Source organism: Meriones unguiculatus, chromosome 7 (genome assembly GCF_030254825.1).
Source record: "Meriones unguiculatus strain TT.TT164.6M chromosome 7, Bangor_MerUng_6.1, whole genome shotgun sequence".
NCBI lineage: Eukaryota > Metazoa > Chordata > Mammalia > Rodentia > Muridae > Meriones > Meriones unguiculatus.
The window spans coordinates 24,291,376-24,314,026 of record NC_083355.1 but is presented as its reverse complement, the minus strand read 5'-3'; the positions used below and the strand labels follow the sequence as shown (position 1 = coordinate 24,314,026).

Sequence of the window (22,651 nt, the reverse complement as noted above, 5' to 3'; positions counted from 1 at the left end):
AACTGAAGTTCCAGGCAGTTGTGAGCCACCATATGTGTGTGGGAACAGAACTCATATCCTCTGCAAGAGCAATAAGTGCCCTTAACCTTTGAGCCACCTCTCCAGGCCTGTAAAGTGCTTCCTTATCATATACAAGCCCCAGATTTGATCCCCAACACCAATACAAGATAAAGCAAAGCTAAAAGTATTACTAATAGTCTCAAGGTTATTCAAAACAGAAGGACTGATGTTTTTGGAGGCTCAAACTCAAATATCTTTAGGAAGAATTGGTCTCTTTTTACTAAATTTTGTATGATATCGCTGAGCTAAACCTTCCCCCCCCCCTTCTTTTTGTCTTAGTTTTTTGAACAGGAAAGTTGTCACTGGTTTTTTGAGGTAGGCAGTCACTCTGTAAAGGAGGCTGTCTTGGTACCCCCTACACCAAGCTATAGCCTAAGCTTCTCTTAAATTCACAGCAATCCTCCTGCCTGCCTTAATCCCGAGTACTAGGATTAAGATGCATGAACCATGGTACCTGGCCTTGGGAAATTTGATTTGACTCATTTATTCACTTAATCACTTAATTTCATGGATCTTTACCAATAGTGAGAGTCAAAAAAACAGGGACATGTGCATGCTAGCAACAAATGCCAAGGGCTTTATTGGGTGATATGGATACATGAGCCATGTAAGGCAGTGTTTCTATTCTTAGTGGAGTTTATAGCTCAAAAGTTAGGACTGACTTATTACTTTCTGACCGAGAAAGTGTGATTTATTCGTTCATTCATTCATCCATTCGTTTGTTCATTTATTTATTAAATTTAAAAAAATATTGAGAGGAAAGAACCCAGGAGGTCGGCTGCCTTTGTTTGGATACGAAGCATCCGGGAAAGTGATTTTAATGCTGAGGAGACCCTCAGCCAGGTGGAGATAGAAGATACGCAGTTTGCTGGACATTACTGATAAATCTCAGGTGTTTTGTTTTTTTGTTTTTAACCGCGGTGGCGCATGCCTGTTATCTCAGCACTCAGGGAGGCAAAGGCAGGTGGATCTCCTTGAGTTCCAGGACAGCCACGGGGGGCTACACAGAGAAACCCTGTCTCAAAAAAAAAACAAAAAAAAAAAAACGTAGAGGATGTTAGTTACAAAACTACCCAGAGGGGGTTTTCGGGACCACACATGGTCGGGTTAGCTTCCAACCCAGTGTGTCCTAATTTTGTAGACTGAGCAAGGAATACTGGCGCGCGCCTGTAACCCACCACCAGCTGGGCTACATACCCTGCCATGGAGCAAACAAACCTCACTCACCACCATCCCTAACCTCCTAGACCGTAGAGGTATAAACTACCCTCGACTCCGCCTCTCCAGTCAAAATGAAAAAGCTAACTCTAGGAACCCTTCTAAGTGGAGGGCGGACGGTCCGGGACGCGCGCGCGGTACTCTGGGACTCGTAGTCTCGGGCCGACTCCGAGTTCCATGGTGCCGTGCGGCGGGTCGTCGCGTCTGCGCGGTGCGGGCGGCGGGCAGCGCAGAGTGAGAGGCTCTTTTGTTCGGCTGAGGGGAGGGCCGTCGGCCGGGCCTGCGGTACGCCGCTTCAGCTGGGCGCTCGGCTGCGGCCAAACGGCTTTTTGCTTCTCTGGTCGCCGCTCCCTCGGGCCGCTCGACGCCACGCGCGAGGAGCGCGGCACGGATTCCTCCCAGGCTCGCGGGCGCTGCTTCGAGGTGAAGAGGCGGGCTGGAGAGGCGGGCTGGGGGGAACGCGGCGACGGCGGGAGGCCCCGGGCCAGCGTGGGCCGCAAACGGAAGGCTGGAGGGCGAGGAGCTGGGGGGCGCGGCCCGGCCCCCCCCCCCCCCGCGCCCTCCCGGGCCGCCTCCCGCGCGGGGCTCGCGGGCTGCCGGCGTGTGGGGAGGGCGGGGCAGCGGCTCCAGAGCTGGGGGAGCCCCGTGGCTCCCGACGGCCAGCGCCTCCGGGGCGAGCAACTCTGGAGTCGGGCGGGAGAAGGCAAACTTGAGCACGTCCCCGAGGGAGCAGGCTCGCAGCCCGCGGGCGTGCGAGGCGGGGACCGTGACTTCCTACGGGAGGGGGTTGGAGGTGTAACCTGAGAAAGCGGACACGGTAGCCCTCGGAGGAAAGGTGAAAAAAAAAAAAAAAGTAAAGTGAGGGTCCCGAGTCCAGCTGCCACCGGCAGAGAAATCTCTCTCGCCGGAGTTACGAAGTAGTAACTAACAGTGAACTTGGACAAGGGTGCGTTGGCTGCTCAAGGTGTGCCAACGGGAAAGAGCTTTCGTTGGCCACATCCGCGGGCGAGGGGGTCGGACATTTTCTTCACCTTGTCTAAAGGTTGCTATGACAAGTAGCGTGGAAGTCCAGGGCGATCTGGTAAAAGGTGGAAAAGAAAAGGGGTGTCTGGGGATGTGGCTTAGTTGGCAGAGTGGTTTGCCTAGAGGCAAACCCCTGGACTCAGTCTCCAGTACCACATAAACTGGGCTGGGTGTGATGGAATCTTAGAACTCCGGAGATGGAAACAGGAGGATCAGAAGTTTAAGGCTTTCCTTGGCTACACGGAGAGTCAAGAAAGGTTGAAAAGGCCACTTTCTGCCTAGGAATGGGTCTTTGGTGTGAGTAAGGAGGCCATAACAATAATATATATCCCAGGACTGGAGGGGGGGGGGCAGAGGCAGGCAGATGGATGTTTGTGAGTTCGAGGCCAGCCTGGTCTACATAGTGAGTTCCAGGACAGTCAGGGCTACACAGATAAAACCCTGCCTTGAAAAACAAACAAAAAAAACCCCAAACAAACAAACAAAACGTATATAGGGCAAGGGAGGCTGTCAGAATATCATGTATAGGGCAAGACTCATCAGATAAAAAACTGTTTGCTCTTGCTGAGCAACCCTGGAACAGCTCAGTTTAACTCTTGGAATCCAGGTAAAGGTGGAAAGAAAGAAATGACTCCACAAAATTGTTCTCTGACCTACAAATGAAGGGTATGGCAGGCACACAATGCAGTAAAAGTATTTTTGTCAAAAAGTAGTGTATGGAGAGATGGCTTAGAGGTTGAGAGCACTGGCTGCTCTTCTGAAGGTCCTGAGTTCAATTCCCAGCAGCCACTTGGTGGCTCCCAACCATCTATAAGGAGATCTGGTGCCCTCTTCTGGCTGGACAGGCATAGATGCAGGCAGAACACTGTATACATAATAAACAAATCTTTAAAAAAAATTAAGTAAAAAAAAAGTAGTATATGAAATACGAACCCAAAATAAATAAAAATTGTGAGTGTACGCAATACTCTGTGTAGAGGTCAGAGAACAGTTCTGGGGAGTCATCTACCATGGATTCAGGGGATCAGGCACCTATCAGGCGCAAATGGCAAGCACTTCTACCTTTTCAGCCCTCTGAACAATTTTTTGGAATTAAAAGACTATTTTAAAGGCTCTTGTAAATAAACCATACCTAATTCTCCACTATTGGGACATAGTATGCATTCAGATTGTTGGTGAATAAGTGCATGGATGGATGAACAGAACTTAAAGATGTTTTCTGACAACTTCATTTGTTGGTCAACAATTTATTAATGTACACTTAATATCTGTGATCTTTGGCAGAATAACACCGTTTTCTTTGGTGTTCTTGTCATGTCCTCATTGTTTTGAGACAGGGTTTCTCTGTGTAGCCCTGGCTTTCCTGGAACTCAACCATTGTAGACCAGGCTGGTCCCTGTCTCCTGACTGCTGGGATTAAAGTCATGTGCCACCAGTGCCTGGCCACGTCCCCAGTTTGTTTTATTTTTATTTTATTTTTTGGTTTTTAGAGACAGGGTTTCTCTGTATTGCTCTGGCTATCCCGGAACTCCCTTCATAGATCAGGCAGGCCTTGAACTGAAGATCTGCCTGCCTCTGCGACCAGAGAGCTGGGCATTAAAGCCTATTTTTTCCAGACAGGATCTCATTCTAGTCCATGCTAGCATGGATCTTCTCATATAGACCAGACTGTCTTCAAACTCAAAGCCACATTCCCCCCCTCTCTCCTTCATGTACTATAGGCACATGCCACCATACACAGCTGTGAAACTATTTAACTTTACACAAAGGATGTTAAAGATTTTAAGAAGGTCAGAGCACAGCTCAGTGGCAGAGCACACCATGTTCCGAATGTCTTCTGTTTTTAATGGGCTTACTCAGGGGCTTTTGTTTTGGTTTGTTTTGCTGTTTTGAAATAGGGTCTCAGTTTGTAGCCAGCCTGTCACGGAGTTATGTAGCAGCCCAGAGTGGCCTGGAACTCAGTTATTCTCCTGTCTCAGCCCTCCAAGTACTGGGATTACATGTTTGAGCCACTACCATATTTGGCTTCCTATGCTATGAAGTACAGAAAAGGTAATGTGGAGGGTGTAGTTTACCATGTTTATTCTGGCCTCAAGTTCTAGATTTTAGTAGTAAGCCATATGGTTTGAATCTTCATTTTATTTATGTCTTTATTGTTTTACTCTACATTTTGAGACATGATGTGACTGTGTATCTCTGGCTGTTCTGGAACTTGATATATATATATCAGGCTGGCCTAAAATTCAAAGAAATCTGCCTGCCTCTGTCTCCCCAGTGCTGGAATTAAAGGCATGTACCACTACATCCAGCAATTTTTTTAGTTTTTAAAAGTGGGCATAAGGGATGTGCTATGACATGCTTATGGAAATCAAATTTGGTGTCATTCTCTTCTACTGTTATGCTAGTTCTGGTGATTGAATAAATTCAGGTCATTAGGCTTGTGAATCTTAACACTTTCACTGGTTGAACCAGCTTGATGGCCACATTTTTTTAATGTGGGGGACTAGAAGTTGGTATGTTTGGATTTTATCATCTATTACCCAAATTGGTTTTATTTTTATGTATGTGTGTCTTTACTTTTTACAATGCTGAAGAATAGAATTCAGAGCTGCTTACATGCTAGACAAGCACTCCACACTCAGCTGCATCCTAGTTTGGCAAGCTTTCTAGTGCTGAGCTACACTCCTATCTCAGTTTGGGAAAACCTATTGGCTAGGCTTTTGTTCCATTTTTCTGGTGGTGGTAGTGTACTGAATTGAACCCCCAAACCCATGTGCTCTGCCACTGAGCTGTGTTCTGACCTTCTTAAAATCCTTAACATCCTTTGTGTAAAGTTGAATAATTTTACAGCTGTGTATGGTGGCATTTGCCTATAGTACATCACTGAAGGAGGGGGGGTGGAATGTGGCCTCGAGTTTGAAGACAGTCTGGTCTATATGATAAGATCCATGCTAGCATGGACTAGAATGAGACCCTGTCTGGAAAAAAACAGGCTAGACCTTTGAGATGACATGATAGCTGTAGATGGAGACACTTCCCACTAAGCCTGACAACCTGTTTGATCCCAGGACAGACAGTAGGAGGAATTGGCTTCTCAAAGCTGTCTTCCGTTCCTTTGCTCCCTGCTAAGATACTAAATCAAATATAGGCGGGTGGCTGAGTCAGAGACACGACCAACCTAGGCTGCAGAATCAAGACCCTGGCAAAGAAAAGGGGGCTGAGGAGCATGTGGGTTTACAAGACTCAGGACTCAGTCTGCAGCAACCAATTCTGCACCCTTATCCATACTCTTCAAAAAAAATGCAAAAAGCAAACTAGTACTCAGGCTTGATGTGAATGTGGCACAGGTTTTTGTTTTTCATTCAGATTTTATGTCTGGAAAGCATTTGCTGCATAAAACAGCCAACTAACAAGTTTAGAAATATGACTGGCACCTTAGCATACTCTACTTCAGGTGCCTTCACTTGTGTTTTGATTACTGCTCTGTAGTTGCCAGTTAAGCACAGGTACCTCATCTTTGTTTTCTGTTGAGGTTTTATTGATCAGATTCACAACCTAAAAATTGGCAGTTTTGTGCTTTTATTTCCTGTTTGATTTTTGAAACATCTTTCCTTATTGGGCATATAGTGTTCATGATTTTCATAGGGCTCACAATGCCAGTTGAGTGTAAGAGGAAAAATAGGATGCTTTAGGGATTCCAAGGAAAGGAGAAATATTTGGCTAGGTTGAGTGAGCTTTATGAGGGAAGCACCATTTAAGCTAGGCCTTGAAGACATTTGACTGAATGAATACTGTAGAGGAGCAGGTTCTTACAACTTTAGGGAAGGCCTTCTAAGGAATGACATTTAAACTAAGGAAATAATATGGGCATGATAGCACATACCTGTAATTTCAACACTCAGGAGGCTGAGTAAAGGAGGTTGTTAGAGTTTGAACTCAGCCTAGGCTAGAGTGAGACCCTGTCTGGAAAAAGAATAACTAGGCATTACAATTTATGCCTGTCATCTTAGTACTATAGTAGGCTGAGGTGAGAGGATCCCTATGAGTTTGAGGCTATATTACAGATTGAGTTCTAGTCAGCATAGGCTGAAATGAGACCCTGCCTAAAAAATTAAAAAAAAAAAAAAATAAGTATTTGTTGGGAGATAGGTGTGAATGCCTACACTCCAGCATTTGAAAGGCTATGGCAGAATTGAGTTTAAAGTCATCTGCTATATAGTGAACCAACCACTAGCTCCAGAACAAAGGCCATTGTCCATTTAATTGGTTACTGGATATAGGTTTTCAGGTAATTATCCTTCAGTTAAAGATAGTGTGTAATGAAGAATTAGGGCATGGATGTAGCTGAATAAACAGCTAAGAGTTGTCCTTGTGTCTCTGAGGGGGGCTTGTTTCCATGAGCCACTAGATAATTAAATCAGCACAGAAGTTTCTTATTAAATAGTATGTGCATGTAACCTAACATTCTCCTGTGTGTGTGTGTATGTGTAATTTTTTTTTTTTTAAGACAGGGTTTCCTTGTGTAGCCTTGGCTGTCCTGGACTTGTTTTTAGACCAGGCTAGCCTCAAAGTCACAGAATCTGCCTGCCTCTGCCTCCCAGAGTGCTGGGATTGCAGGTGTGCCACCACACCCGGCTTCTCCTATGTATTTTTAGATCATCTCTAGATTACCTGTTATATATAAGTACTATACAAATAGTTATTATATGCTATTATTGTAAAAGGAATAATGACAAAAAAGATGAGGCCTTCTCCTGAATATTTTCAGTCTCATTGACTGCAGTTGTGGAACCCATGGATCCTGACTGAGGGCTGCAGTCAGTATTTCCAGAGATTATAAACACTAATTTCTCACCTGTCTTCTGGGGGTGAAGAAACTTGAGTTATGAAGTAAATTTATACTACCACTTAATAATGTAAAGTTGTTTCAGAGGTTAGAAAAGAGGAAGATTGGAAACTTTGATCAAACTACTTTTTGTGTTGTGTTGTTTGAGACAGGATCTTGATGGTTCTGGCTAGCCTGGAATTCTCTTTACAGACCAGCCTCAAATTTACAGCAGTCTTCCTGCCCTGATTTGCTCCCCCCACCCCTCACCCCCCCCCCCCCCATGGTATTTACTTAAGCAGGTTTTTGAGTAGCACACAGGAGACAGGAGCTGGGTTGCAGTACCTAAGGGTGCCAAAAGAGGGCATCAGATTCCCTGAACTGGAGTTAAAGGCAGATGTTATAAGCCACTTTGTAAGTGCTGGAGATTGAACAAAACACAGGTTCTCTGGAAGAGCAGCCAATGCTATTAATTACTGAGCCACCTCTCCAGACCTGAGTGGGTTTTGGTGGGGGTGCGTTCTAAATTATATATGTTTTTGTTGTTGGTGTTTGTTTTTTGAGACAGTTTCTTGCATGACCACCCTGGCTGTCCTGAAATTCACAGAGATTCTCTATAGTGCTGGGATTAAAGACCTGCACCACCATGCCAAGTTTAATTCTGGATCTGTGTGTATATGTATGTGTGTATATATGCTATGTCTGTAATTCTGAATCTGTGTGTGTGTGCACATGAATTCAGCTACCTGTGGAGGCCAATAAGGGATCACCTAGAGCTGGATTTACATGTTGTTGTGAGCCACTTCCCAATTGTCCTGGGACCCAGTCTGGTGGAAGAGCAGCAAGAGCTCTTAACTGCCCAGCCAGCTCTCCAACCCCAGTATTGGTTGTTATGCAAAAAGAGTCTGTTTTGCATTTTGTTAAGAGTTCAAGCATCAGTGAGGTATAGTGGCACAGGCCTTTAATCCCAGCACTCAGGAGGCTGAGGCAGTGATCTCTTTCAAGGACAGCCAGGGCTATACAGAGAAATCCTGCCATGAATCCCCACCCCCACAAAAAAGAAAAAAAGAGTTCAAGCACCTTTGTATGCTTGAATTGAATGCTATAATAGAAGCAGATGAGAATGGAACTCTTAGGGGCTGGAGAAATGGCTCAGCAAAATGTTTGCCACTAAAGTATAAAGACTGGGTTCAGATTCCAGCACCTTTTACAGCAAGATCAAAGGTGAAGTGAAGAATTTTCCAGAAGTTAGGAGTCCAGCTAGCCTGGGTTACACAGTATAGCCTGAGGAAACAAGAAACTTCGCCTCAGAAAAACCAGAATGAAGGAGAGCACTACCTGGAGTCAAGTTATGCTCACATTTCACTTGTGCACTGTTTGACGTGCACATCTGCACTCACACAAAACAAATTATTTTTAAAAGGCAAAAGCTGGAAAGATGGTTTATCAGTTAACAATGTATATTGTGCTGGGTGCAGTCAGTCACATACCTTTATCCAACGCTGGGAGGCAGCGGCAGGCAGATCTCTGAGTTCAAGTGCAGTCTGATCTACTTAGTTCCAGGGCTACACAGAGAAACCTTGTCTTGAAAATCCAAGGGGGAAAAAAGTATATTGCAATTACGAAGGTCCCAAGTTCAGTTACTGGCACCCACAGCAGGAGGATCACAGCTATCAGTACCTCTAATCCAGGGAATCTGACACCTGGACTCCTTGGGCAGCTGCACATATGTGCAGTTGTTTAAAAAGTCAAGTTGGGATACTGTAAGTCTGTATTCACATGTATGTATCTTGGTTGTATAATGACAAAAAGAAAAGGCACACACAGTCCAGGTTCTCTTTATGGTTTGGTGAGTTTCACATGCCTTTAAGGCAGAGGCAGGCAGATCCCTGTGAGTTCCAGAACAGCCGTGGCAGTTACACAGAGAAATCCTGTCTTGATAAAAACAAAACCGCCACAACAAAAAATTGTGTGTGCATGTGCCACAATGCATATAGTAATTGGACTTTTAGAAATTGGTTCTCTTCATCCATAAGGCAAAATCACTTTTTCTTGTACTTTGTACACTGTACTAACTGAGTTTCCTAGCAATTTTCATCTTGCTGTAAGATTGCTAGGATTACAGATACACCCTCCCACTTCTGGCTTTATGTCATGCTTGCCAGGAACAGAAACTCAGTTGTAAGGTTTACACAACTTGAACTTCTGCTACTCCTCTTTTCTAGCCCTGGTGTTTCTTTTCCTTTTTATTTTTATTTATTTATTTATTTATTTTCCAGAAAGGGTCTCTGTAGTCCTGCCTCCCAAGTGCTGAGATTTATTTTTATTACTTGTGATTATTTGTAGGAATGTATCTGTGTGCAGGTGCCTGAGGAGGCCAGAGGCATCCAGTTCCCTGGAACTGGAGCTACAGTTGTGGGTCTAATGCAGCCCTCTGGAAGAGCAGCAGCAAGTTCTCAATCTCTGTAGGCCCTAGAGTTAAATTTCTCAAGCTCCAGAGAAATAGGTGTCCTAGAAGTTCTTGGCCCACACTGTGTGTCTAGCCAGAGGTCAATCTTGGGTGTAATTTCTCAGATGCTCTCCACCTTGTTTTTGGTTTTTGTTGTTTTGGGATAGTGTCTCTCATTTCTCTAGTGCTCACTTAGTAGGGTAGGGTTAGGCTGCCTGGCTGTCCAGCAAGCCTCAGGGGATAATCCCCCTGTGTGTCTCCCTTGCCCTGAAATTAGAAGCACACACCCCAGTGCCAGTATTGGGAGAGTTCTGGAAATCCAACTCGGGTCCTCATGCTTGCGTGATAAGCACTTTAACCAAGTGAGAGAACTCCCTGGCCCTCGCCCATGTTTTTCTGTGTTAACAACTGGAAGGTATGTCTACACTGGCTTCACGGGTTTCTTTTAAACCTTGTCTATTTTTTTGAATAGTTGATACAAACTTCAAAGGCAAAGCAAAATACACACAAAAGAATTCAGTACTATACTATGCACACATATATTAAGCACTAGATGTGGTACACAGTTGTAATCCCAGGTGTTCTGGAGGCAGAGGCATGGGGGTCGCAATTCAAAGCTAGATGGGCAATTTAGCAAGACCTTGTCTAAAAATAGAGGGCTGGGGTGTGGTTCAGTAGTAGAATGCTTACCTAACACATGCAAGGTCTTGGATTTAATCTCTAGTACCTGAAAGACAAAAAAAGGGCATTATTTCTCAGATAAGTTTTAGAATTTTATTGTGTTTGTGCATGGCAAGTGCACATGCATGTTAGTGCATGGGTAGAGGCCTGTCTGGAGGTGGTTCTCTCCTGCCACCTTGTGGAATCTGAAGGTAAAATGCAGGTCTTCAAGTCTTAGCCTCCTTCTGTATAATTGGCCCTGGAAAAGTTGGTGAGAAAATCATAATATTCTTTCTTCTCTTAAAAGAACTACATTTATACTGTTCTTGGATTCACTGAGATATCAAACAAATTTGATTACTTAAATTGACCATTTTCAAGCTAAATGATGTGGTACACACTTGTACAACTATGAAGACTAGTGATAAATTCCAGTCTACATAGGCTACCTGGATAAGACCCTTATCTTAAAAAATATATGCATTTATTTTCTTAGTTTCCCAATTCCTCCCTTCCCCGTTTTTTATTGTTGTTTTGGGTTTTTTGTTGTTTTAAGACAGGGTGTCTCTGTGTAGCCATGACTGTCCTGGATTTGCTTTATAGAGTAGACTGGCCTCAGACTCAGAGATCACCTGCCTCTGCCTCCCAGAGTTCTATGATCCCAGGCATGCGCCACCACACCCAGCTAGTTTTATTTTGTTTTGTTTTTGAGATAGGGTTTCTCTATGTATCCCTGGCTGTTCTAAAACTGGAATTGTAGACCAAGCTAGCCTCAAACTCAGAGATCCACCTGCCTCTGCCTTCTGAGTGCTGGGATTGAAGGCGTGCACCACCACTGCCCAACAGCACTATTCATTTTAAGAGCCTTACAAGACTGGCTTGCATTACTAAAAACCAAAGCTTTAAGTCAGCTACCCTTTTGTTAATTAACAAGTATCTTCAAACTCCAGAAACAGAATTTGCTGGGTTTTCTACTGTAACTTTCCAGGTATTTTCCATTAGAGAACTATGGTAACTCTAGAAAACTAAAGAAATTGATTTCAAGATATTTCTTGAAAGAAAACGGTCAGCTTTTTTATATACTAGAACTAGAGACTTCTGTGTCCTTTCCTTCTACAGGCTAAAGTGGAAAGGTCTCCTTGTAGGGTTGTAGTTGGCTTCTAGTTTTATGTGTTGAACAAAACTGTTTGAGTAGCTTTACTAAGTTTATCAGTGGCCTTAATTGATTTATTTCATTTAAATGTGTTGTCTATGAAGCAGAGGTAATATCTGACTGGCTTGGCTTTGGAAGGATGATTTTTGAGGTATAAATGGGGTAGCTTCTTAACTGGAAAGCACAAACCAGTTGGGTGTAGTGGCTCTAATCCCAGCGTTCCAGAGGCTAAGACAGGTCTCTGTGAGTTCAAGAGCAGCTAGGTCTACATAGTGAGTTCATGACCAGCCAGGGTACATAGTCTCAAAAAAGCCAAAATATCTGGGCATGATGGCACAAGCATTTTGGAGGCAAAGGCAGGAGGTAAATCTCTGTGAATTCAAGGCCAGTGAAGGCTGCGTAGTTAGAACTTACTTGTGTGCCCCCCCCCCCCGCCAGAGGCCCAAATCTATTAATAAATAAATACAAATAGAAAGTATTGTTTTTCTAGGAATTTTTTAAGTATGACATTCGTGGTAAGTAGGTGATAATGATGGCAACTTAAGAGATTCTTTTTGTCTAAACACTAGGAAGTTTAGGATATATGAGATTGTCTCATAAAGACAAAAATGTGCTGCCTCTGAGGTAGCTTAGTAGGTAAAGGTGCCTGTCACCAGGGTCTACATTGTAAAAGGAGAACCCACAACCTGTCCTTTTGTGTTCTCTCTCTCTGTATGTATGTGTATATGTGTGTGCGTGTATGCATGCACACAATAAATGCAATTTTAAAAATTAATAAATAGGCAGTGGTGTCACACACCTTTAATCCCAGCACTCGGGAGGCAGAGGCAGGTGGATCTTTGAATTTGAGGCCAGCCTGGTCTACAGAGCAAGTTTCAGGACAGACAGGGCTACACAGCAAAACCCTGCCTAGGTGGGTGGGGGGAACCTAAATAAATAAAAAGAAAAACAGGGTCAGCAAGTTTGCTTAGTGAGTAAAAGTGCTCCCTGTGCAAGCCTGATGATCTGAGTTTCATCCTCAGAACCCTTGTTGGAGAACCAACTGAATGTTGTCCTCTGACAGTCACACCCAAGACGAGGCACATATGCACAATAATTATTTAATGTGTGTGTTTGCTCTGTAGCTCAGGTTGCCCATGACTTGCAGCATTCTGATTTAGCCTTTCCTACAAAGACTTCTGAGATGACAGGAAGTTTTGTTTTACTGATACCTTACAGAACCATCTACTGACACAAATTGGTAATGTTAAGACTTTGGGCCTTAAAATCAAATCAAAACAAAAAGCACATGCCTTTTATTTCAATACTCAGGAAGCAGAGGCAGACAGATCTTTGTGCGTTCCAGGCCAGTGTGACCTACAGAGCAAGTTCCAAAGCAGCCAGGGCTACACACAGAACCCCTGTCTCAAAAAAATAAAAATAAAAACATAAACATCTCAATTTTTAATGGATAAAGGTAAGTAATTTACAGGGTCTAGAAAATATATAAGTATATTTCATGGGTTTCCTGAGTTAGGGTATTGTGTAGACTTTGAACTCCTTGATCCTTCTGCTAAGATCAAGGCATGCATGTACCTCCATGCCCAGTCTTTAGGGGTCAAATGCAGGGCTTCATTCATGTGTGCCAAGGACTCTGCCAACTGAGTTATTATAGCCAGTCATATATGGGATTTTCATCGAGCAAAACCAGCACAAAAGAGCAAGTTGTTCTCTCCATACATAATTCCCTATATAGCCTCTGGTGGGTCTATGGATCTGTGTCTTGATGCATGTTTTAGAATAGAATAACCTCCAAAAAAGTAAAGCACTTGCCATGCAAGTCAGATGGCCTTACTTTTGTTTTGGTTTTTCTGTTTTGGTTTGTTTTTTGGGGGGGTGGGGTGGGGTGGTTGGTTAGTTTTTTGAGGTAAGGCTTCTCTGTAGCCCTGGCTGTCCTGGACTTTCTTTGTAGACCAGGCTGGCCTCGAACTCATAGAGATCCACCTGCCTCTGCTTCTACCTCCTAAGTGCTGGGATTAAACATGTGCCCTACCATTTGGACCCATGTAAAGGTAGAAGGAGAGGACCAATTCTACAAAGTTGTCATGCCTCAAAGAAGAAATAAGATAAACTATATTACATTAATCGTTTTTCTGGTGCTTTTTTTTAATAAGTAATCCTCAATATTAGAAATAAGTTATAAAGTAAACTAGGTTGAATAACAGTGATTTCTGGGCTTAGGGCTGTAGCTCAGTGCCTAGCATTGTCAAAACCCTAAGTTCAATTCTTAGTACCGCCATCGGGGAGGGAGAGGTGAGTGGCCTGGAGATACAGTATGGTTGGTGGAGTGCTCGCTTGTATTTCTTGCCCATTGCACAATGCCCTGTGTTCAGTCTTTTAGCACCAGATAAACTATATGTGGTACATACTATCCTCCCAACACTCAAGGAGGTAGAGACAGATCAGAAGCTCAAGATCATCCTCTGCTACATTTTGAATTCCAGGCCAGCCTGGGGTGCATGAGTCTATCAAGCCCGAGATCCACGTGAAGCTGACTCCAATAAATTGTCGCCTGACCTCCTTGACTCCATACACATACAGGATGAATAAATGCAGCAAAAGAATTTCTTTTAAAGTTTGAGCTGCAAAGTTATGACAGCATTCAAGAAGAGCAGTGTAAAAATAAAGACCTTTTTTTAAAAAAGCTGGACATGGTGGCACACATCTGTAATCCCAGCACTCAGTGAGGTGGGGGCAGGTGGATTTTTGTGAGTTCAAGGCCAGCCTGGTCTACAAAGCAAGTCCAGGACAGTCAGGACTACACAGAGAAACCTTGTGTTGGAAAAAGAGAGAAAGAGAGAGACCCTGTCTCCAAAGAAAGAGTAAGATAATTCGATATATGTTACTGTGATTTAACATTCGATTTTAGGTTCTATACTTTGTGGCAAATGGGTATTAGGAGTTAATATAAATTAGACTTAGTATAAAAGTTGTAAATGGAGCTGGAGAGCTGGCTCAGAGGTTAAGAGCACTGGCTGTTCTTCCAAAGGTCCTGAGTTCAATTTCCAGCAACCGTATGGTGGCTCATAACCATCTACAGTGAGATATGGTCCCTCTTATGGTGTGCAGGCAGGACACTATATAAATAATAACTAAATCTTAAAGAAAAAAAAAGTTGTAAATGGAGCTATAAGAATTCAGAAGTTTTGCCAGCCATGGTGGCACACACCTTTAATCCCAGCACTCAGAAGACAGAGGCAGGCTGGTCTCTGAGTTCAAGGTCAGCCTGGTCCACATAGTGTGAATTCGAGGATAACCAAGACTACACAGAGAAACCCTGTCTCAAAAAAAAGAAAAAAGAAATTGCTCCCAACATTGTGGCATACACCTATAATTCCATCACTAGGAAAGCTTCCCTCACTGAGGACAGCTTAGACTTCCCAAGTCTTCATCCAAAGGGAAAGAACAGAAAAGACAATTTTGCTGCGAGATTAACAATTGTGGCTTGCGCCCTCGCAAACATTAAAACATGACTGTGAGTTGGAGGTTAGTAGCACATTATAAGCACCATATATCATCAGTGACTTCCCTGGTTTCTTCACCATCCAGATACTAATCTAATCAGTAAATGTGCCCTGATGCACTTTTTCTTTCCTTTCATTATTTAGTAGCGTCACCCTTTACACCGGAAAGCTGGCGGGTACTATGGGGAAAAAACAAAACAAGAAGAAAGTGGAGGAGGTACTAGAAGAAGAGGAAGAAGAATATGTGGTGGAAAAAGTTCTTGATCGGCGAGTTGTCAAGGGCAAAGTGGAATATCTTCTAAAGTGGAAGGGTTTCTCAGAGTAAGTTTCATTGACAGAGGTAAATTCAGTTAAATGATGTGAAGTTAAATGATGTACTTGCTACCAGTTCTGAGATGGATACACCTTGTTTCAGTCCTGACCTCCACAGCTGATAGTCTACTGAGGAAGGATCTACATGCGGAGTACTATAATATATGGCAGAGGTTTTTGTTTTGTGTGTGGGCATGTTTGCCATGTAAATACTGGGAGAAATCAGGTCTTTAGGTTTGGCAGATGGCTTCTTTTTCCCATTTAGCCATCGTGCCAGCCTAAGACTGATTTCTGAGGAGCAATTCGTGTAAGATAGTCCACTTTTGCAAAGTAGTATTTCCTTGAAGAGGGCAAGTTTCTAAGCCTTTATTCTGTATCCTCCCCTACTAGGAAAATTCTTCATCTTGAACAAAAATCTAGCTGTTCATTGTCATTTAACTCTTCCAAGAGAGCTCTTCTCTTAGTATTAAAAAAAAAAGTTAATTTGAAGTCGGTGGCACGTGCCTATAATCCCAGTGCTCTGGGAGGCAGAGGCAGGCCTGGTCTACAAAGTGAGTACAGGACAGCCAGGGCTACACAGAGAAACCGTGTCTCAAAAAAATAAATAAATCAAACAAAAATGTTGATTTGAATAGAAAGTATAACTTGCTGTGCTTGCTGATTTCAGTGAGGACAACACATGGGAGCCAGAAGAGAACCTGGATTGTCCAGACCTCATTGCTGAGTTTCTGCAGTCACAGAAAACAGCTCATGAGACAGATAAATCAGAGGGAGGCAAACGCAAAGCTGATTCTGATTCCGAAGATAAGGGAGAGGAAAGCAAACCAAAGAAGAAGAAAGAAGAGGTAAGTCTAGAACTAGGAATTTTCGGCCAGAGGCCTGGTAATTCTAGCAATTTGGTTCCATCTCCTAGCCTCCCCTTCATATTTTTTTTATTCTTTTTAATTTTTATTTTAGATAAGATCTTGCATAGAAGCCTAAGCTGGCCTGTAATTCAGTATGTAGCCCCAGCTGGCCTCAGATTTGTGGCAGTCCTCCTTTTGTAGCCTCTAAGTGTTGAGATTACAGGTTAGAGCTGCCATACTGGACTTTCTTCCTTTGAATCTCAGAAGTTATGTCCTTTCTTTCTGCAGAAATAAGCTGATGTTTTAAAAGAGTTTGGGGTCAACTCTACACACCTGTAATCCCAGTACTCAGGAAGAGGAGGGAAGCAGGAAAGTCGGTGATCAGAGGCCTGGGTTGTAGGAGACCCTGTCTCAGCAAAACAGTAAAACAAAAAGGATTTGGGGCATACTCTTGTGAAGTGATCTAATCTTACTTTCCGTTATCCCTGTGCAGAAATGATAACATGTAATGTTTATTAAGAGACACTTGACAGCAACTGGAGTCCTTTATTTTCAGTAGATGGCTTTCAGTGTTTTGATCATTAAAGATTAGAGGTGGCTGTCTTCTAACTTAGTATCTTAAGTAATTTGCCTTTGATGAGACAGTTGTGAACATTTCTTTTGAGGTGTATGGCCCATTCATGGGAGGAGGACCTCATGTACTTCAGACTTTTGACATGTAATGTGGGTAGCAGAGGAAACCTTGACTGAATGTTTGTGATTACATTTCTTAGAAACCTAGAAAATAACTTCAATCTGGATGTAGTCCTATGTCAATAAAATTGTTCTACCCGTCTGGTCCTTACAGCCAGAAAAGCCGCGAGGCTTTGCCCGGGGTTTGGAGCCAGAGCGGATTATTGGAGCTACTGACTCCAGTGGAGAGCTCATGTTCCTCATGAAATGGTGAGTCTACCAGTGGCTCTGTGTGGTTGTTTTTTCCCTTCTCCCCATCTGTTCTATGCCAGAGGAAAAGAGCTGGACCTTCGAAATTCCAGTCGCCCAGGTGTGAAATCTTTTAAGATGACATAGTCCTTCGATAGTGACCCTCTGCCTGACTACCAACCTGGACTCATGAGTTACAGGTAGGGGCCCTTAGGATTTTCAGATCTTTGCCCTTTTTTGTTTTGTTTTGTTTTCTTTTTTTGTAGGTGGGAGAGGCTATGAAGAGGAATCATGTTTCAGTTCTGTTAATAAAGAAAAAAAAATTCTGAAATGTGATTGAATCACCCTCTTTCTCTGCCACCTTCTTAGTAAAAATCAGGCTGCCCCATAAACAAGATTCTGTTCATGTTTGAGGGTTAGGAAAGAATTTATAAAATTTATTTTGAATATTAATTTACAAAACCAGCCAGCAGGGGTCAGCAAGGCCTCTTTACTGTTAGTGAGCATGATGTAAGCCTGCTTTCTATTTTATATGTGTGAGTGGGAACAGCACAGGCTTGTTCTGAGTAGACATAGTGTGTAGTGTTTGTCGGCAGTATTGAGTATCATCTGTTGAACATGCTTGTATTTCTTATTTTTACGTTCTGGCAGTATAGTAGGTTTCTATGACTAGCATGTACCACAGTATTACTAGGTAATGGGAAATTTTTCATCTGCATTATATCATGGGGTTATTGTTGTATGATGTCCATTTTAGGCCAGAATATTGTTAAGCAGCCCATGACAGTACTTTCAGAGAGTTTAATGAAAAGGGGTTCAAGTCAGTAAAATTAATTATTTTTGTTTGTTTGTGTTCTGGTTGTTTTGAGACAGTTTTACTCTAGCCTAGGCTTGCCTTGAACTTGAAATCTTCCTGCCCCACACTCTGTGCTGACATTACAGGGAAATGTCACTATTCCAGACTAGGAAGAGTAAGTGTTGAGCCATTGCTAGTAAAATAGGATTCTCAAGGCTTTGTCCTTTGATTGGTCTTGAAATTTCTCTGAAACTGTTAATCTGTACTAGGTCTTCCCTAGATGATGGCTGAAAAGGTTTAATTTCGATATAGGTGAAGGTCTGTGTCACAATTAACTAAGCACCTATTTTCTTCCTGTGTGTTCCTTCAGTATTTATTCATTTATCTTATTTCCTGTAACTTAATTGGAGAAAAGAAAAACTGAATAATATGTTTTAAGTAGTCCAGCTAGTATACACTTGTCCTGCATATGCCAAGTATGAGTTTTAGGAGTATCTCCATATTTTGTAGGATTGCGTTCTTAGGTATGGTTATGCACACTTACAGTGTATGCTATAATATATGGCATAATATATATCTCAGCACTCAGATAAATAGAAGTATCACAAGCTGGAGGCCAGTCTGGCCTAGAGTGTGATGAAGTCTTAAAAGCAGAGAACAGCCAGTCATAATCCACATGTGTAATTTTAGCACTAGAGGACAACTTGGATTATAGAGTTATGACTTTCACTCAAATAACAAAACAGAAAGAGCAGGGGAGGGTGTAGGGGATTACATTCTTTAATTTTGCTGGCTCACTACTATATCTAAATTTAAGATTTGGATGTTAGGCTAGATGTGGCTCAGAGGTAAAGGTTTTGATCCCAAGCCCTGCAGAATGACAAAACAAAGCAAACCCAAACTTTTGTGATAGGGATTTGGCTTGCCTAGCATATGCAAGGCCCATGGTTTAAGCCTTAGCACCCACTCCCTTACCTACAAAAGATAGAATGTTGATTGTAAAATCCAAGTTTTAAAACGTTCCACATGGCTAGGTGTGGTGGTTGCACACCTTTGATCCCAGCACTCGGAAGTAGAGGCAGTGGATCTCTGCTACTTTGAGGCTAACTAACCTGTTTACATATCCAGTTGTAGGACTACATTGAACAGCCGTTTTCAACCTGTGGGTCATGACCTTTTCAGGGGCCTAACGACCCTTTCACAGGATTCCCAATTCAGATGCCCTGTTTATCAGATAGTTACCATATGATTCATAACAAGGGCAAAGTTACAGTTGTAAAATAGCAACAAAATAATTTTGCAGTGTGGGCCATCGACGCATTAAGAAAGTTGAGAACCACTGACACTCAAGACAACAAAAGTGATCCATGTACACACCATGGTTCAGTGTGGTTGTAAAACACTTCCTGAGCATACACATGGCCTTGGCTTTCGTTCTTAGCACCACATACATGCACTTTAAAAATATATGTATGATGGACTGGAGAGATGGCTCAGCATTTAAGATAACTGGCTTCTCTTCCAGAAGACTCAGTTCCCAGCACCTACATGTAGCTCACTAACTTATGTAACTCTAGTTCTAGGGAATCTAATATCCTCTTCTGGCCTCCAAGAACACAAGACATGCATGATGTGTACATACATATATGCAGGCAAAACACTCATACACATAAAAAATTTTTTTTAATTATAACATGATTTTCCAGGAAAGTGGAGACTCCTGTCCATTTCTGAAAATAGACAATATTTCTAAGTAGTAAAAGAACTTAAATTGAGAAAGCTATGGCCTAGGCACCTGTAGGATTCAATATGTGCCCCACCTTCTTGGTATAGTTTCTTGTGGAACCTTAATTGGCTTATTCTCTGGTTCCCTGTGGCTTTGAATTCTTGTTCATTCATGGTCAGGTTCTGCAGGTTTGAGGTGGTACCTTGCCGCATTCTGTCATGTATCTTTTGCCTACACGCCATGCCACTGCCTCTGAATGGGACAGGCTCAGTGAGCTGAAGATAAATGGCTAAGAGTTTTACTCCTAGCTACTCCCTATAATGAATATCATTTTCAGAATTTAAGAAAATTTGGCTGGGCAGTGGCAAGCACATACTTTAATCTCAGCACTCCAGAAGCAAAGGCAGGCGGATCTTTGTGGGTTCGAGGCCAGCCTGATGTACAAATCAAATCCAGGACAGACAGGGCTACACAGAGAAACCCTGTCTCAAAAAACAACAAAAAGACCATCAAAATTTGGGAAAATAATAGACAGTTACTTTATAGTACCCTCTTTTTCTACCTTCCCATGTTGGAACATTCTTTTACACTACATGGATGTGATTGAGCAGGTATTTGGTGGTGTTAAACAGTGTTTTATGAGTAAACAAGAATGTGCCAGATCGTTATTAAGTTCTCTTTCAAAGTCAAGATTTCTGTGGGATTTCTGGCTGGAGTTAGAAAAGTAAGGCACAGCCTCTTGTCTATCCTCCAAAATGCTTTCTGTTGTTTTTTGTTTGAGACAGGGTTTTGTTTTGGTTTTGTTTTTTGGTGTAGCTCTGGCTTTCCTGGGATTCTCTCTGTAGACCAGGGTGGCTTCAAACTCAAAGATCCACCTGCCTCTGCTTCCTGAGTGCTGGGATTACAGGTGTGTGCCACCATGCCCACCCCACCACTTTATCCTTTTTTTTTTTTTTTTTTTTTTTAAGATAGTGACTGGTCTCTCTTAGGCCTTTCTTAAAGGTTTTAAGTACAGTAATGTGACCTAATCTGGTTTCCGTTTTGTTTTATTAATCTGCATGTATACCTGCATGCCAGAAGAGGGCATCAGACCCCAGTATAAATGGTTGTGAGCCACCTTGTGGCACGTGGGTGCTGGGACCTCTGGAGGAACAGACATTGCCCTGAACCACTGAGCCAACTCTCCAGTTTGCCCTTAGAAGATTTTTTAACAAGGGAAGATCTTTGGGGGTATTGTGACAAAACTTGCCCAGTAAATGCTGCTTGCATCCTGCTTTCTTAAATTTTGTTTCTGCAGTTAACTTTTAAAGCCCCATTCCCTGGGTGGTCCTAATTAGTAGGCCACAACAGCTGATCTCAAAGTTTCTTTATGCTTTGTTCTGCAGGAAAAACTCTGATGAGGCTGACCTGGTCCCTGCTAAGGAAGCCAATGTCAAGTGCCCACAGGTTGTCATATCCTTCTATGAGGAAAGGCTGACGTGGCACTCCTACCCCTCAGAGGATGATGACAAAAAAGACGACAAGAATTAGCCCTCTTGAGTGCCCACCCCGTCACCTTTGACTGTGGGTTTCATGTGGGGAGGGAAGGAGTTGTACCTGTCTTGACCCCATAGAGGTGGCTTGAGAAGATGTCCTTTGAAGAGCCAGCATAGTTTCTGTGCCCTGCAGCAGCCCAAGTGCTTTACATTGTTCAAGCTGTATAGTTTGCACACCTATCCCAGTGGAGGGGAAAGGGTAAGTGTTTCAAGGCAACCCGTTCTGCGCTTTCTTAAGAAAGCGGAGGCCTTCCATGAAGGACAAAACCTGCAGAACTGGGGTGTGGGAAAGCAAGATACTGTCGACCTTCAAAGAGCATCTCCACAACCCACAGCCTTCTTCCCAATAGTGTTAACTGCATTTTTACAGCCTAGCATGTGGGTAGTTTTTGGCTATTTCTGGTATATTAATTGGGGTGGGAGGGTTGGGGCAGGGAAGGGAGATGGGTAGAATCATTTTGGTTAAAATTTGGGGCCTGATTGGGGAAATGGTGAAACAGTAGAAAGAACATATAACTAATAAATTGGTTCTATGTTGAGAATATTTTGCCTTTTCAAAAAATGTCATTTGCACCATAAATAAGGACTGTAAGAGACTGTTAAAAAAAATCCTGTGAATGCTGAAACCTACAGCCAAGGTGCTCCCTACCTGAGCTCATTGTGGCCCACAGAGGACAAAGCCAGTTCCCTGAATTACCAAAGCTGCCATTGGATGACGGAAACAGACTGAAGAGGGACAGTTTTACTAGGGAGTATATACAGGCAGACCATTCTATTCTGCCTTAGAGGTGCTAATTCCTGAAATTGGATGGGGAGAAACAAAAATGTTTTTTCAATTACAAAGTTATAAATATCAGTTTGTCCATCCAAGCCATTGGCTCAAGTGTTGTAGAAGGGCCTGTGAGAGATGGGGAGATGGGAGCCTGTGCTCCTGGGGCAGAAACTCTTGGGGGCTTGGGGCCTTTTTTTTTTTTTTTTTTTCCTTTGGGGGCTTGTTTTGTTTTGTTTTTTGTTTTTTGTTTTTTTTGTTTTGTTTTGTTTTTGTTTTTTTTGCTTTGTTTGTTTTCCAAGTTTTGAAACCTGAAACTGCTTGTGGCGGGTTCAGTTACCGACAGCACAAATATCATTGAGTCAATTCAAGGGTTGAATGACTTCACAAGCCCTGGTCTCAGGAGATTAACTTTCATATTGGGTTAGTGGTACACTTGAGAATACAAAATATTCAGATTAACTGATGTCCAACATACTGTCTTGAATCATGAGATCCATTAATTTTTAGTATTGTCAAACCTACATAGAACTACAATGTAAAATCTTTTTAAGCATGTGTTAGATGTATGTGAAAAAAATTGTTTAAGTGTAAACTTCATACCATATTGTCAGTTTTTGTCTTAATAAAACTATAGATTTATAATTCTTGATTTCTGTCTTTTTCTCCTTCCCCTGAGTTGCTCAGTCTAGCCTAGAATTTTGAACCCTGTGCCTCCTCCCAGATCTGGAATTACTGGTGCACGCACTACCACAACGGGAATGGTTAACTCACCAGAGGCCCCTCTTGCCTCAGTTCAGGTTGCTAGAAGTTTCCATGGCTTCATGACTACAGGTGGACACTGTAGGCTGAATAT

The 22,651-nt window shown here is 42.7% G+C and overlaps 1 protein-coding gene across 1 annotated transcript; it reads left to right on the top strand.

Annotated features, from left to right (window-relative positions):
• Positions 1-1,565: 1,565 nt before the first annotated feature.
• Cbx1 (chromobox 1) lies at positions 1,566-22,440 on the top strand. The gene is made up of 5 exons (XM_021642013.2): positions 1,566-1,701; positions 15,036-15,212; positions 15,871-16,048; positions 16,896-16,990; positions 20,877-22,440. Exons 2-5 carry the CDS (start codon positions 15,073-15,075, stop codon positions 21,019-21,021), a joined length of 558 nt encoding a protein of 185 aa, XP_021497688.1. The 5' UTR covers positions 1,566-1,701; positions 15,036-15,072; the 3' UTR covers positions 21,022-22,440.
• The last annotated feature ends 211 nt before the right edge of the window (positions 22,441-22,651 follow it).